This window comes from Cetorhinus maximus, chromosome 6, assembly GCF_964194155.1.
Source record: "Cetorhinus maximus chromosome 6, sCetMax3.hap1.1, whole genome shotgun sequence".
NCBI classification, from domain to species: domain Eukaryota; kingdom Metazoa; phylum Chordata; class Chondrichthyes; order Lamniformes; family Cetorhinidae; genus Cetorhinus; species Cetorhinus maximus.
Window position 1 is genome coordinate 22,593,545 of NC_135884.1, and position 17,218 is coordinate 22,610,762.

The following is a 17,218-nucleotide window of genomic DNA, read 5'->3' on the forward strand; positions in this document are numbered from 1 at the left end:
CCTTTGGCTGGCTAGGCTTTAAGCTCTGGAATTTACTCCATAAACGGCTCTGCTTTGTTTTTATCTTTTAAGACGTTCCTTAAAACCTGCCCATGCAATCAAGCTTTTAATCATCTGGTCTGACATTTCCCAATGTGAATTGGTGTGAAGTTTGCTTGATAATGCTCTTATGAAGGTAGTAAAACACATGGTGCCATTAAAATGCAAGTTGTATATTGTTAATTGCATATTCCATAGTCACGCCACTAGTGATGAAAAACATGGTGCTCAATCAATCCCATCTGCTGCCCTGTGTGCCTACAAAATAATGCAAATTAACAATTCATTATTTCTAAACTCCGCTAGATTATTTCCAAGTGAGGAGACCTAGCTGGACAAGTCAGCTGGAAAATCACCCTTTGATTTTTGGGAAGCTGTCTCCGAATCCAATTCAGGCTGACTGAATCAAAGTATTTTCTCTGGTGCTGTTTAAAGTTTTAAATGAACCATTAATGATACTACTGAAGAAAGTAAGCATAATGATGAACAAATTCTAGTCATGAAGTGGAGATCGTGGACACTGCCACCTAAAGAAGGTGGCTGGTTGCTGTTGACTTGTGCGGGCTGCAAGTGTGGACTAATATACTAGAGTGGGCGGGAAAAAAATTCCAAAAGGTTTATATTTTGGCGGATTTCCCTCTGGTTGCTGCCAATGGTTGAGTCGAATCCATGACAGGACAAATAGTGGCCAGCATCTTTTGTTATTTGAATGAAAGGTCATGAATCCGAAATGTCACCTCTGGTTCTCTCTGCTGCCTGGTCTGCTGAGTACTTCCAGCATTCTCGGTTTATATCTCAGAGTTCCAGCATCCACAGTATTTTGCTTTTACTTTTTCTTATTCAATATTTTGTTCTTTGGTGAATGAGTTAGGGCAAGATTCCACCTTCTAGAGGGGCAAATCCACAGCACAAATTTGAACACAACAAGGGACTATTTGACAGTATAGCTAAGATAGGCCACAAGACTGGTAATGAGAACTAGAAAATTACAATCAGGAGTAAAGGGCAGTCTTCCAAGTTTGGAATTGATACAGAATATGGGAACATGCAGAGGCTTTTTACCTGGTTCCCAAATCTCTTCGATATCGATCCTAGGAATGTTTCATGCTGATGAACTTTGAAAGTTAGAGTGGGGGAGCATTGGGAGAGTGAAGAAGTTTAAACACTGATACTCCCAGCTTAAAAGTCAAATCAGCGCAATATCGTGTTTTAACTTGTTTGTGCTTGGTTATATGGAAGGTTCAGTTACAGCTTTAAAACAATAGATAAACCAATAATACTTTGACAGAACATGCTGATTTTATTGTACTATACAACCATCCTCTTATACATTACAGTTAATGTTAAAATGTTGTTCAAATGATACTGCAGCATCTGAATTATACCAATTGCCCTGATAATATACAAATCTGGATTCAACAAATGTAACCAAAAAGTCCTTGGCTACAAACTCATTAACAAGCACTATGATAGAAAAGTTCTCATTCTGTCTCTTTGGGGGGTTAGGGACAGGGATAGGGGGATTGAGGAAGGTAATTTAAAGTGACAGAGCAAATAAGATGTCAGCATAGTTTTTGTCAGTAGTCAGCAGATTTCAGCTCTTATTTAGCTATTCCACAATATATCTAATTTGCTTCCAAGCTGGTCAGGGCACTAAAAGCACTTCCATTGACCTTCGTGGAGCTGTATATTAACACTTCTCTTTTGTAAAAACTTCAAACCCTCCTGTTTTTAAGTCATTAACATAAAAGATATGAAGTTGAAAACAGTTCGCCCAGCTACTGTTTTTATTTACTCGGAACGATTTTCTTTTCTTCCTTCCCTTTTCAGTCTCAATGTGCAGCAAGCGTGTCATGCTTCCTCGAGAGATCAGGCTGAAAGAAGGCAGGCTTTTTTAACAATCGCTCCTTTACAGCTCACTGCTAGGAGCGGAAATGGTTCAGATGTGACTGCTTCTTTAATTTTCCCTCCATCCTTGTGTGGAAACAACTAAGCTGTGGCAGGTGGCACATCTGGAGATCAAGAACTACATGGCACAGTGGGCTGGGTGATACAACAGGTTGCAGCTTCAGTCTGGTTTACTGTTACAATGCACACGCCTGTCTGTCTTCACTTTCAGGAATTGCCAACAACTGTTTGGATCCTTCTCCCGCAGCAGAAAATCCGAAAGCCTGGAGGTGGGAAAAGCAGAAAATCTTTACTACAAAAGACTGCTCTTCAGTTCAGCCACCAACCAGAATTGTGCCAGGCAGTTGAATTGGTAAGACCGAAGGAGAAGTAAAGGAGGACAGCGATAAACTAACAAAAGAAAATGGAAACCCAAAAATGGCTAGCTTCTCTTTTTGCCAATTTTTTGGGGGGATAGAAGTCACCAGATGGAGCATCAGGTCCCTGATGTGCCAACCGAAATCTCAGCAATCTGTGTCGATCTACCATGCAGCTGTGATTTACCTCTGCTTTCAGTTTACAGCCAAAAATCTCCAAGAACCGAACAGCAAACACAAAATAATGCAAAAATACAGCACGTTTTCATTTCCTCTTTTAAATAAAAAAGGATGCAAAAGCAGCCACTCACAAAAGACACTTCTTTAATGACAAGTAGTGAAGCGGTAGCCTTCATAGAAGGGGAAATTAGGCAAATATCTAAACACCTATGTTTGCAATGAAAGGTAGCCTAAAGCAACCTTTTTTCCATTTTTTTTTGAATATACAAAACAAAGTTATGCTACCTCTGGTTTATCCAAAAGGGCTGGAAAAATTATGACTGAGATAAAATAGACTTCACACCTCCTCAGTCATGAGACTGTAAGAGGGGGAAAAAAAATAAACTCTTTTAAACATAAGTAATTTACAATTAACATTTGAACATGTTTGAAACGCTTGCGAGATAATTTCTCTCCAGCATTCATCTTGTATAAAATAGTAACAGGCTAAGATAGATCAGTAAATGCACTTGACAATAGAATTGGCCACATGTTTACTAATGTGACTTCTCTGGAGTTCCATAGGCAGGGTTGTATGGTGGCTGCACAGCGGGATTGTATGGTGGCTGTGCGGCGGGATTGTATGGTGGCTGTGCGGCGGGATTGTATGGTGGCTGTGCGGCAGGATTGTATGGCGTCTGCGAGACTGGATAGGGTGGTTGTCCTGGATAAGGTGCACTTGTACCACCTGAAATAAAAAAAGGGAAGAGAACATTAGTGCTGAATATAATGAAGTTCATGCATTTCTCTGTCAAAATTACAACGTAAAAGATATGAAGTTGAAAACAGTTCACACGGCGACTGTTTTTATTTACTCTGAACGATTTTCTTTTCTTCCTTCCCTTTTCAGTGTCTCTGTGCAGCGTGTCATGCTTCCTCGAGAGATCAGGCTGAAAGAAGACAGGCTTTTTTCCAATGCTCCTTTACAGCTCACTGCTAGAAGCGGAAATGGTTCAGTTTTGACTGTTTCTTTAATTTTCCCTCCAGACAGACAGGTCATTCACTCCAAACAGTCCTTCTTGCTGTTTATCATCTAAACCCTTTACTCCCTTTTCCTTGAACCACCTATCCAACCTGTTTTTATACGTAAACTTGGTTTCTGCTTTAACCAACAATGTGAGTAGTGCAATGTGAGTAGTAGCCTCACAACCCTCTATGTCATATCGTTTCATCTGCTCCCAATCCTATTGTCCTCAATATATTCCTTTGCTTTTGATAGTGGCAACATTATTGTTGCAACTGATTGGTAGTTACACATTTCCATTCTCAGTCTTCAAGGTGAACTTGCTGCCCACTCCATTCCCCAGTTCTACCAGACGCAAGAGAGATACCAGAGAGCTTTGGGTTTTGAGGCTGTAAACTTGTTGATTCCTTCCAGAATTTCAGGTTTTCATTAGCAGTTCCATGTTAAACCTTGTCAGCCTGCGGGCTTTGTTAAAATTAAATGCTATGTACTCAACTTCCTCAAAATATCTTGCTACAAGAACAGTCAGTGGGGAACAGGCAGCAAGAGTTTGAGAGAAGAAATAAACCTTAATGAATTCACAAAAAAGTCATAACCCAGAATCCTTTAAATATTATTGGAACTTGCAGCCGTGAATGTGAAATATACAAGGGACATACAGCAGCAAGAGCAGCAATCAAACATTTGCTCTAAACTGATGTGTGAGTAAGCGTACTAGTTATTTTACTGGGCCAGTAATTCAAAACTCTGGACTAAATCCAGAGAACATAAATTCAAATCCCACTGCGCAGCTTAAGAATTTAAATTTGTTTAGAAAGAAATATGCAATTAAAAATTAAACATCAGTAAAAGTGACTACAAATCTTTCAAATTGTCCTAAAAACCCAGTGAATTCACTAATGTCCTTTACAAAAGGAAACTTTGACTCTGTACCCCGGTCTATCTGTGATTTCTCTCCTGCACCGATGTGGCTGATTCTCAACTGCCTTCTGAAGTGACCGAGCAAGTCACTTTCTTGTATTAAACTGCTATAAAGAATATACAGGCTGCAGTGGTTCAAGAAGGCAGCCCACTGCCACCTTAGCAGGCGAATTACGGGTGGGCAATAAAGGCTGAAGTATCCAGTTATAGGAATGAGTTTTCAGAATAGCTGAGTACCTTGATGTCCTGGGATCAACACACAATGAGTTAAAGTCTCCTGGACTAGAGGGGGTTCCCAGGCATGAACTCATCAAAGCAACAAAAAGAATGCCTTAAACCCAATCACTTGGGGGAGGATTTCCCCCTCATCAGGCAGGTATGGCGGGCGGGCCTGGGAGCAGCCATGCAACAGTCCACCACCTGCGATCGGGCCCCGACCGCGACTTCATGCTGGCTGGCCAATTAATGGCCAACTAGTGTGACTCACGCGCTTCAACACTCAGCGCTGCCTGGGTGGGTGGGGAGAGGAGGGCAAGCACGGAAGTCAGTGCATGCATTCTCAACGAAAGCTCCCTGAAGGCACAGAGCTGCCTCAGGGAGCTGAAGATTTATAACATTAAAAATAAAGATTTAAAAATTAAGGTAAACATGTCCCATGTGATTCTGAGCAGGGTCGTGTTAGAAATGAGATTTAAACATCTTTATTTTTAATTAACATCGGAAACCACATCCCGTCCGTGGATGAGGTTTCCTCAAAAATCCAAAGGCCGCCTGGCCTTTTCGTCCACCCGCCCACCATAAGGTTAGACGGCAGGGAAAAATTCTATTCAATTAATGAATTAATAGGCTTAAACAGCCCTCTTAATTGTTGGTGGGTTCACTGCCGACTCCCGAATGCGCCTGCCGACTGAAATATCGTGCGAGTGCGTGATGACGTTGGGACACTTGCCCGACATTGGCGTGTGCTATTTTTCACCCGTTCAAGTCAGGCTCACGCCTGCCCAATGAGAGAAAAATTCTGCCCTTGAACAATGGGAGCCTCACTAAAAGGAGGATTCCCAGACACGAACTGTTTAAGTTACAAGGGGAACTACACTAGTAACAACCATGCTTGAATCACTGGGTGATGATGTGACAGGCCCACCCTGTGTGTGTTTAGGCTTCTCCTTTCTCTGCAATACGATGTCATGCAGCTCAGATGCTAATGAGAGAAGGCCCAAGTGGGGCCTCCTTCCTCTCTAACCCAGCTTGCAAACTTTGGCCCCTGTTGGCTGGCCGTGACCACCCAGGAATGCCCCTGCCACAGTCAAAAGACTCCTTGAAGAAAATCAACCCTGCAATACTGTCTCCGGAAGGACAGCCAAATCGGCAGGCTACTACTTAAAATCAGATTCACAAGGGAAACAGCAAAACCACCAAATTCACCCTGAAACCAGCCAAGTCATCAAACTCCACCTTCCAAATCCACGACCACTATCATCTAGAAGGACAAGGGCAGCTGATACATGGGAACACCACCACCTGGAAGTTCCCCTCCAAGTCACTCACTGACTTGGAAATATATCGCCATTCCTTTACTGTCACTGGGTCAAAACCTTGGAACTCCCTCCCTAACAGCGCTGTGGGTGTACCTACACCACACGGACTGCAGCGGTTCAAGAAGGCAGCTCACCACCGCCTTCTCAAGGGCAACTAGGGATGGGCAATAAATGCTGGCCCAGCCAGCGAAGTCCGCAGCCCGTGGATGAATTAAAGAAGAAACTCCACTGACCGTACACCCCTTTTATTTCTCTGTAATCTATTTGTGTGTGTTTGTGAACTTTTGAGTGTGTGCACACGCGTGCAAGTCAGAGTGTATTTATTATTTTAGTTAGACTGGGTTTAGTACAATGAAACTAACCTCTTTCTTTGTTGAACTCAAAAAAACCTGTTCAATAGGCACTTTTTATGATCGCAGCGCGTAAAACACTGAATTGGCAAGTGTATCCTTTCCACAAAACAAACTGTTACAGTCAAGTGAGGACTGGGATAAGAGGGGAGCCATTCGACCCCTCCTCACCTGATTGATCCCTACATTCTGTTGTTACAAAGGTAAAATTAGCATGTGAGGTGGGTGCAAGCCTGTATGCTGTACACATACTGAAATCATGAAGTATGATGGACCTGAGAAGTCATACTACAATCATGAAGTATGGAAGTCTCAATAAAGACCTGCTACTGCATTGTTACAATTACATGTGTGTATACTCCAGTGTTTAAAGTAACAAGACAATCTGGAACAAAAACAATAGTTCAATATTAAAAAAAACAAACAAACATTCTCACTTTGGTAGCATTTGAACGTTTCAGATACAAAAAGTAATGTTGGTGTTTTTTTTTTAATTGCTTTATCAATTTGAAAGCCTTTGTTCATAGATAAGTGCTTTCAAATGCACACTATAATCTGGTTACTAAGCTGGCAGACTGCAGGTATATTTTACTGCTTGATAAAATGTTTCCACAATGCACAATTTAATTATATTGCAATTTTTTGAGAGGATGCAAATACCTCGAATTGAAGTGGTGTGCAAAAGTACCTTACTGCTCTGAACTGTTGAGTGTATAGCACCACAATTTAGTTAAATATTTTGGGATAGTTGAGACATTTGCATTTGATAGCTGTGAAATCAGATGAACTACAATTACAAGACTTGCACCAAATCAAGGTTGAGCCTCGCTCACTGTTCAGAGAACTGGTGGGAAATGCCCATCAGTTAAGTGTGGGAGGCTTGATGGAATCAGGCACTTGAGTGGTCACTGTTGGTACTTCCCTGCATTTTAGGTGCCCAGCAGCACAAGTCCCACCCGCCAATCGAAGGTCGACAGTGCTACATGCTGCCAGCGCCAGCAGCAGTGGTGGCAACACACCCATCGAGGCCCAGAATCAACATATCACCAGGGACCCCAGACTATAGGTGAGTGAAGCGGGATGAGGATCGGGGAGGTGGGGAGGGGAGTGTGGGGTCAGAGGCAAGGCTTCAATGTTTCCCACCTCGCCACTCCCCCTTGGCCCACACCCCCACCCGCTCGCCATTGCCGGGTCCCCTGATCAGGCACAGAGTGGGAAATGGGCAGGGTTTGCTGGGCGGTCTTCAGAGGGGGTGGGAAAGCTCTACGGCCTCCATCTAAACCTCGAGCCGTTACTGAATTGTGCTCAGGGGGAATGGGTGCCAATTGGCTCATTAATTACCCAATTGACATCCTGCCTCCGGTGGATGGCAATCCTGTGCCAGCCCCTTCTGCCCTCTGATTTAATCGGGAGAGGTTTAGCCACCGGACGGCTGATCCAGGGCCTCTCCTGTGACTAAGGGGCTGCCGCCATGTTTCCTGCCACAATGGGCTGCATTAAATCCAGCCCAGGAAATTTCAGAAGTTAAGCAAGTGAAGACCTTGAAATTACATCCGATAACAGCACATTCATATGAAACACCTTGTCCACTATTTAGGCGAGGGTGTTAAATCTTAAATAAAACTGTTAATGCCTCTGCTAAAATAATGGATAAGGAAATTCCATACAAATGCATTAAGGCTTCATACTCGGTCACAATGTAATTCCCAGCCCAAACAGTATCTATTTAAAAAAGCCATAAATAGTGTCAGAATTTTCACACATACATTTGGAGATATTCTAGAACTTTCTCACACTTTCTGACCTTTGAAAATTAGTTGACATCAATAATGGAAGTGTTTGTGGCCAGCCAACTCAATTACGGTAATGGGAAGACATATAAACACCACACCAGCTCAAAGATACAGCTCAGCTTTCTCCGTCACACTTTTCCATTCAAGTCTTTCCCAGCTTCGGCCTTTCGCATGATCTTTTCACCACTGACCAAGGGTACTGATCTTCCACCATAGGACCCATGTGTCATGTCTCGGACTATAATAAATGATAGCCATAACAGCAGGGAAGCTGTGCTGCTTTTCGTGAGGAAGGTCAAGTGGCAGAGACCAGGAAGAAGAATAAAAGGAAGCACTGACTGTGCTTCTGTCACACTCTTGCGTACACTCGCAACATATAGCATAGACACTTGTGGAAAACATAAAATGCAATTAAAGTCATGCTTGTTCTCTTGTTTCTTCCTTCAAATATGATACATTTGTACCAATCTATTAGCAATCTTGCTTATTGAGTATGTTGTATTTTAAATGAGTCCATGGCACAACACACAATTCATCACTCCTCATGACATGCAGTGAAATCCTACTCCAATGTAGAAACCAGATATCTGCATCACAAAAGTTGTATTCCTGAGTACTGCTACATTAAGCTTACTTACTTGCCACAGTATCTTGATATGAAGGTGGTTGGCCAGAATATGGAGTTGGATATGGTGGTGGATAGGGACTACTTGCAGGATAGGGAACTGGTGCTGGCTGCACTGGCATAGGAGTATATCCTTGGTACGGAACAAAACCTTGTGCTGGTACTTGGGGTTGCTGTGGATATGCAGACTGCACCACCGTAGTTGTAGTTGAGCTTGTAACAACAGCTAAAGAGAATGATAGACAAAATCATCAGTTAGTTTATTAAAACTAAAATTAAGCTTTTATCAAAAAATTCGTTAAAAGGAAAGTATTCCTGGAGAATGGTGGAGAACAGTACTTTGAATGCAAAACACTTCTCCCCAAAAAAAGAAACCTGGGTAGGGGAGGGGAGTGCATAGGCTGCTGTTAAGTCAACCCAAGTTACAATATCTCCTTTTCAACCTGCTAAATTAGAGGAGGTATTGCAACTCAGGTAGATTTAAGAGCAGCTTACATAATCCACTACAGTCAGTGGAAAGGACTTGTTCATTTGTCTCCCTCTTACCAGCTTTTATTGGTCTGAATGGAAATTAGCATCTTTCTGCTTCTGGATGTCAACCCTCGCCAGGGGCCAATGTTTGGTACCAGCTGTATTCACATGACAGCTGCACTTCAACCAAGTCTTGAGATTTGTATCCAAGTGAGGCAAGTGGCAGCCAGAGCTGCCATTCAGGTGAACACTTGGAGCAAGTTGCTACAGTAATTTCAGAGAAAATAATGCCCATTAGGGAAGGAAACCTGCTCTTCTTATCTAATCTGGTCATGGTTCATAGCCATGGACAAAGATTTAGTGGGAAGAGGTTTGAGTTTTAAGTACTAAATTTTAGTTAAATAAAGAGTAGAACTGGCGCTAAAACCTTTGGTGTTAAAAAAGGGCATAGATGAAACTGATAATTTAATGTTAATTTGAACTAAAGAAGCAGTTTGTGCAGTGGCCCAAATTCAATAGGAACTGGATTCAAATTGCCAAACCGTTCGCTTCAGGCTAGAATCAGTGTGGACTAGTTTTGAATCTAGTCGCTGGAGGTCAAGATGTTAAAGCTACAAGATAATAGAACTCGAAGGTGATTTATCAGATTGTGGCTGCTGCGATGAGTGTCAATTGCCAGAGTTGTTGGTGAGTGATCACGTCCAGTCAGAGAGCTACAACTGTGATCCAATTAATTGTCTCAAGTTTATTGGGGGTTACTATTGCAGTGTGGTTAGTACATATTGTATGAACAAATACATCAGATTAACCCACAAATTTTACCATGATGTTTGAATGCGATCTTATAACCACAAAAATTAAGCTTGCGTTGCTAATAATCATCTAAATTCTGAGGGAGATCACTGCCTGGAATTCACTCCCATGTACTTTATTTAACTTTACCTATCTCCTGTCAAGATGCTGACTTCAGTTCTTGTTTCCCTTCATTATATTCAGTGAGTACATCAGCGAGAGTAGTGCATGATAATTACTTATGATGAGCTCAAACTTCACACTAGCAATTTAAAGTGGTTAAGAAGTATCCATTTTGAGTGTAATGCCATCCACAATAGGGGATACTTTAAAAAAAAAAGCACAAAAAAATGCCTGTTACAGAATTGTTGATTTAACGCCTTGGTTGGTAGGATCATTTGCTAAGTTTATGGTGTTACAACGACCATTAGAATCACAGCAACAGAAAATAACCTTCATGGGACTTCATATGTTGACTAGACCAATTGTTACATAGTAAAAGTATACAAAATAGAATACATACACGCCTTTCTATTCCTTTCACTGGACAACATTGTAATCCAATTTAAATGTACACAGGTTTTTTTTTATTTCCCCTCACCCCCACCATCCCCTCAAGTCAAACTTCCTTACAAGTAGCCTCCCTTTCAAACAAGTAACCATTGTTTCTTCACAAGTCAGTGTCCATAATTAATGCAAGTTGCTTAGCTGCACTTTACGACTTAGCACACATTCCTCATAATCAGTCACAACCTACAGTACGCTAGTCTGTGCTCAAATTTACTCTAGTAGAAGCCATTTACTGGCAGAACACAACTGCACTTCAGTAGTTTAATGAAATCTGTGGTTTTGTGCTGTGAATAAGGCAAAAACCTCCTGCTGAGAAGATGATTGCTAGCTGAAAGGGCCTTAATAGAGTTTATTGCTCATGATATGCTCTTTCAAGGAGTCACAAAAAGACCATAAAACAATCATTTTTCCCACATCTTTGTTCTGTTCACAAGCATAATGATATTTCCTCTGGCTGGGGGGTCTAGAACAAGGGGTCACAGTCTCAGGATATGAGGTAAACCATTTAGGATGGAGATAAGGAGCAACCTCTTCACTCAGAGGGTGGCGAACCTGTGGAATTCTCTACCACAGAAGGCTGTGGAGGCCAAGTCACTGAATATATTTAGGGAGGAAATAGATAGATTTCTGGACTCTAAAAGGCGTCAAGGGGAATAGGGAAAATGCGGGTGTACGGCGTAGAGATAGAGGATCAGCCATGATCATACTGAATGGCAGAGTAGGCTCAAAGGGCCGAATGACCTACTCCTGCTTCTACTTTCGATGTTTCTATAATACTGACTCCACTGTAGTCCACTATGACGGTTCTCACTTTGGCTTTACCAATCTTGGTCTCCTAGCCTGTTGTCATAGTGATCTGATGCTTTGTGGTGGGGTTGCGGTGGGTGGGTGGAGAGGTGCATTGCTGATGCACCTAACTCCATTATACAAATGACCCTGACCCCATAATTTGAGAAGGGGTCTCAATCTCTCAACTTAGGGCCCACTCCACCACCCTTTCATAGGCAGAATGACACCACTGGAATTTTGCAGCCATTAACTTAAACAATTGCAAACTTTCTTTGTCCCCTAAATCCTCCACTTCATATTCCATTCTGGACCAGCCCCACTATTACTTGCATTTATATAGCACCCTGAATGCAGCAGGTAACTCTTATAGAGTTAAAACAATTAACTAAATTAACAAAATAAGGGATAAATCAAGCACAGCCCCTAAGTCAGGTCAGCTGTAAAATCAAGTAAAAACTTTAAAGGAAACTTATTAAATCAAAATGTGATTAAAGGGATCAACAAAACACCTCAGTCCCCGTGGTACCCACCGGGCACGGAGGCCTCGATGGTGCCGGCAGACACCACGTGCTCCCTCTCCAGGGACACCCGGCCGCGAACGTAGCCGCGGAAGAGGGACAAACAATCGGGCGGGACTCCCCCCTCGATCGCCCGCTGCCTGGACCTGTTAATCGCCAACCTGGCCAGGCCCAGGAGCAGGTTCACGAGGAGGTCCTCCTCCTTCCCGACCCCCTTCCGCACCAGGTGTCCGTAGATCAGGAGCATGGGACTGAATTGCAAACAAAACAGCAACAGAAGGTTTTTTAAATAACTAAAAAGGGAGTGCAGCCTACCACACCCTATATAAAGGTGGTCCACGGACTCCACAAGACCACAAAAAGGGCAAGTGTCCTGGGAGTCCGTGAACCTACACATTCTTCGATTATAGGGGACTGCTGCGTGCAACACCCTCCAACCCAGCTCCCCGATAGAAAGCGGGAGGACGCCTCCATAGAGGGCCTCCCATCGGGGGCCTCTGCCGCAGGACGGCAACAAGGCACGCCAGGGCGTGTCCGGGCGGCAGACGAGGGCGAGAAAATGAAAGGTGTGCAGCAGCAGTCCGTACAGAAAACTCCTCCGCGCCGTGCCAAATGGCACAGAGGGCATATTATTGCGGGGCACCGGCACCCGAAGGAGGGTTCAGGGCTTGGGGCCAATGTGGAATTCCGTCCGAACAGGGGAACGTTCAGCCGGAAGACCACCGGGCACCTGGGCCACCTCGAGACCTAAAATGACATCGGGTCCGAGCACAACCGTCCTTAGGTCTTGGATGGCATCGGCTGCGATCTGGACACTCACTGACGCGCGACTCGCCAACTCCTGCGGGAGCATCCAGCCCAGTCCTCCGCCACCCAGCACGTCCCCGATCCTGGTCACCCCGGCAGCCACAGCCCTCATCTCCGCCAGCCACTGAAAAGGACGGAGGGGTGGATTCCTGAGCAGCAGCTCTCTGACGATAGCCGCTACTCCTGACGGGGGAGAGCTGCGTCGCGAGGCGACCACGTTCCAGACTTTGATCAGGTCCTGGTAAAAGACGGGCAACGCGTGTAAGGAGCCACCGAGGCCCCTCTGCTCTATAAACAGGAGCTGCACGTCATAATTCAGGCCGTGCACCCGGCGGAAGAAATACGTCGCCAGGGCACACCATCTCGGAGGAGGCTCGACGTAAAGGTATCGCTGCAGGGTCTGAAGACGGAAAGTCACCACCTGTGTGTGTAGGCACACTAGCGCCTGACCACCATCCCTAAGCGGGAGATTCAGAACCTCAGCGGCGACCCAGTGCAATCTTTTGTCCCAGAAGAAGTCGACGAGCATTCTCTGGATTTTCGCCACAAAGTCCGGGGGAGGGGTCAAAGTGACCAGCCGATACCACAACATGGCGGCAATCAGCTGGTTTATGACCAGAATTCGACCCCGGTAAGACAGCACTCGGAGCAGTCCTGTCCAGCGCCGCAGGCGAGCGGAATGCAGCAGGTAACTCTTTTGAGTCAAAACAATAAACTAAATTAACAAAAGCAAGGGAGAAATCAAGCACAGCCCCTAAGTCAGGTCAGCTGTAAAATCAAGGAAAAGCTTTAAAGGAATCTTACAAACATCAAACTAAGATGTGATTAAAGGGATCAACAAAACACCCCAGTCCCCGCGGTGCCCACCGGGCACGGAAGGCCTCGATGGTGCCGGCAGACACCGCGTGCTCCCTTTCCAGGGACATCCGGCCGCGAACGTAGCCGCGGAAGAGGGACAAACAATCGGGCGGGACTCCCCCGTCGATCGCCCGCTGCCTGGACCTGTTGATGGCCAACTTGGCCAGGCCCAGGAGCAGGTTCACGAGGAGGTCCTCCTCCTTCCCGACCCCCTTCCGCACCGGGTGTCCGTAGATCAGGAGCGTGGGACTGAAGTGCAAACAAAAAAGTAATAAAAGATTTTTTAAATAACTAAAAAGGGAGTGCAGCCTAAGACACCCTATATATGCATGGTCCACGGACTCCACAAGACCGCAAAAAGGGCATGTATCCTGGGAGTCCGTGAACCTAAACATCCTCCTATTGTAGGGGACTGCTGCATGCAACACCCTCCAACCCAGGTCCCCGATAGAAAGGGGGAGAACTCCTTCGTAGAGGGCCTCCCATTGGGGGCCTCCACCGCCGGATGGCAACAAGGCACGCCAGGGCGTGTCCGAGCGGCGGACCAGGGCGAGAAAATGGAAGGTGTGCAGCAACAGTCCGTACAGAAAACCCCTCCGCACCGTGCCAAATGGCACGGAGGGCATGTCCCCGAGGCGGCTCACATTATTGCGGGGCACCGGCACCCGAGGGAGGGTTCGGGCCTTGGGGCCAATGTGGAATTCCGTCCGAACAGGGGAACGTTCATACGGAAGATCACCGCGCACCTGGGCCACCTCGAGACCTAAAATGACTTCGGGTCCGAGCACGACCGTCCTTAGGTCTTGGATGGCATCGGCTGCGACCTGGACACTCACTGACGCGCGACGCGCCAACTCCTGCAGGAGCATCCATCCCAGTCCTCCGCCACCCAGCACGTCCCCGATCCTGGTCACCCAGGCAGCCACAGCCCTCCTCTCCACCAGCCACTGAAAGGGACGGAGGGGCGGATTCCTGAGCAGCGGCTCTCTGACAATAGCCGCTACTCCTGACAGGGGAGAGCTGCGTCGCGAGGCGACCATGTTCCAGACTTTGATCAGGTCCTGGTAAAAGACGGGCAACACCTGGAAGGAGCCACTGAGGCTCCTCTGCTCTATAAACAGGAGCTGCACGTCATAATTCAGGCCATGCACCTGGCGGAAGAAATACGTCGCCAGGGCACACCATCTCGGAGGATGCTCGACGTAAAGGTATCGCTGCAGCGTCTGAAGACGGAAAGTCGCCACCTGCGTGCGTAGGCACATCAGCGCCTGACCGCCCTCCCTAAGCGGGAGACTCAGAACCTCAGCAGCGACCCAGTGCAATCTTTTGTCCCAGAAGAAGTCGACTAGCATTCTCTGGATTTTTACGACAAAGTCCGGGGGAGGGGTCAAAGTGACCAGCCGATACCACAACATGGCGGCGATCAGCTGGTTTATGACGAGAATTCGACCCCGGTAAGACAGCACTCGGAGCAGTCCTGTCCAGCGCCGCAGGCGAGCGGAATGCAGCAGGTAGTTGCATGACCTGGAGGAGGGGGGAAATTGGGAGCGGCTGACAATGCTATTTAAGAGACAGGTGTTTATTATAGGTAGCTAGTGAAGGTACAAATTAACGCATCAAGATGGGAGGTGGCTGTGGAGAAAGTTCCAGAATGTGAGTGTGAAATGGCCGAACATTATTCCACCAATGCTGTAGTGGGGAGGAAGACAGAAAGAGAGGGACACACAAAAAGGAGAGGATGCAAGCAGTGAAACAGGTCTCGAGGAAGATGCAGAGGTAGGGAGAGCAAGGCTGCAGATGGATTTCTAGATGAAGACAAGTATTTTGAAGCTGTTGTACAGAGGCACAGGGAGCATTAGAGGCTGAGGGGTGCCTGGGACTTTGTGTGGGATAGGATATGGCCATGGAGCAGTTGGAATTAATAGAACTTAGAAAGTCAGTAAAGTGCACAGTGGGCAAACTAAATCTGTAGGTGACAAAGGTTGTCATGAATTGCCAGTGCAGAAGGAAGCCATTCGGCCCATCAAGTTTGCACTGACTCTCTGAAAGAGCATTCTGCCTAGTCCCGCTCCCCTGCCTTATACCCGTAACCTTGCATATTCATCCTTTTCAGATAGCAGTCCAATTCCCTATTGAATACCTCAATCGAACCTATTTCCCTCTCAGGAAGTTCAAGTGAAGTCAGGTGAGGCAGGCAAAGAGCTAAATAATATTTTGGAAGTGGAGTCAAGGCTTTTGGTGACAGACCCTGCTTCCATCTTCAAAATGTTACTTGCCCCTCTCCCTATCTGGCCCAACTAAAGACAGATCATCTGTTTATCTTATTGCTGTTTGTGGGTTCTTGCTAAATGAAACACTACTGCTGTATCACAATAGTTACTAAATTTCAAAAGTATTTCTTTAGCTTTGAAGTGCTTTGGGATGTCCTGAAGCTGTGAAAACCATGACATCAAGCTTTCTTCATAATGTCCAAAAACAAGTTTAAGAAAGGTGGTAGATACTGACAAATCAATGTTTGAGAGAGAACTTTGTGATAAAACATGGACCACCATTTTAACTAATTTTACCAATAAAGGACAGGCAAGTAGATTAACTTTAGTTACTGAGCATACTTTGAAGAATTATAATATATCTTAACTTCTTACAATTAAGAAGTTCTGTACTATATTCCTCTTGGTTAAATAAATAAAATGGAATAAAAGCAAAAAACTGCGGATGCTGGAAATCCAAAACAAAAATAAAAATAAAAAAGCTGGAAAAACTCAGCAGGTCTGGCAGCATCTGCGGAGAGGAACACAGTTAACATTTCGAGTCCGTATGACTCTTCAACAGAACTAAGTAAAAATAGAAGAGAGGTGAAATATAAGCTGGTTTAAGGGGGGATGGGACAAGTAGAGCTGGATAGAGGGCCAGTGATAGGTGGAGATAGCCAAAAGATGTCACAGACAAAAGGTCAAAGAGGTGTTGAAGGTGGTGATATTATCTAAGGAATGTGCTAATTAAGGGTAGAAAGCAGGACAAGCAAGGTACAGATAGCCCTAGTGGAGGTGGGGTGAAGGAATCAAAATAGGCTAAAAGGTAGAGATAAAACAATGGATGGAAAGACATTTAAAAATAAAGGAAATAGGTGGGAAAAGAAAAATCTATATAAATTATTGGAAAAAAAAGGGGGGGGGGATCGGAAAGGGGGTGGGGATGGAGGAGAGAATTCATGATCTAAAACTGTTGAACTCAATATTCAGTCCGGAAGGCTGTAAAGTGCCTAGGTGGAAGATGAGGTGCTGTTCCTCCAGTTTGCGTTGAGCTTCACTGGAACAATGCAGCAGGCTAAGGACAGACATGTGGGCATGAGAGCAGGGTGGAGTGTTGAAATGGCAAGCGACAGGGAGGTCTGGGTCATGCTTGCGGACAGACCGAAGGTGTTCTGCAAAGCGGTCACCCAGTCTGCTTTTGGTCTCTCCAATGTAGAGGAAACCGCATTGGGAGCAACGAATGCAGTAGACTAAATTGAGGGAAGTGCAAGTGAAATGCTGCTTCACTTGAAAGGAGTGTTTGGGCCCTTGGATGGTGAGGAGAGGGGAAGTAAAGGGGCAGGTGTTGCACCTTCTGCGGTTGCATGGGAAGGTGCCGTGGGAGGGGGTTGAGGCGTAGGGGGTGATGGGGGAGTGGACCAGGGTGTCCCGGAGGGAACGATCCCTGC

The 17,218-nt window shown here is 45.3% G+C and overlaps 1 protein-coding gene across 2 annotated transcripts in view; it reads right to left on the reverse strand.

Moving 5' to 3' along the window:
• Window positions 1-1,316: 1,316 nt before the first annotated feature.
• LOC144681635 (protein shisa-5-like) overlaps window positions 1,317-17,218 on the reverse strand; it is an 82,883-nt gene continuing 66,981 nt past the window's right edge. For both annotated transcript variants that reach the window (XM_078543410.1, XM_078543411.1), the window contains 2 exons: window positions 8,727-8,939; window positions 1,317-3,210 (listed from right to left, as the gene is read on the reverse strand). In XM_078543410.1, the coding sequence (XP_078399536.1) occupies window positions 3,020-3,210; window positions 8,727-8,939 (404 nt within the window). In that variant the 3' untranslated portion in view covers window positions 1,317-3,019. The remainder of the gene's footprint in view (window positions 3,211-8,726; window positions 8,940-17,218) is intronic.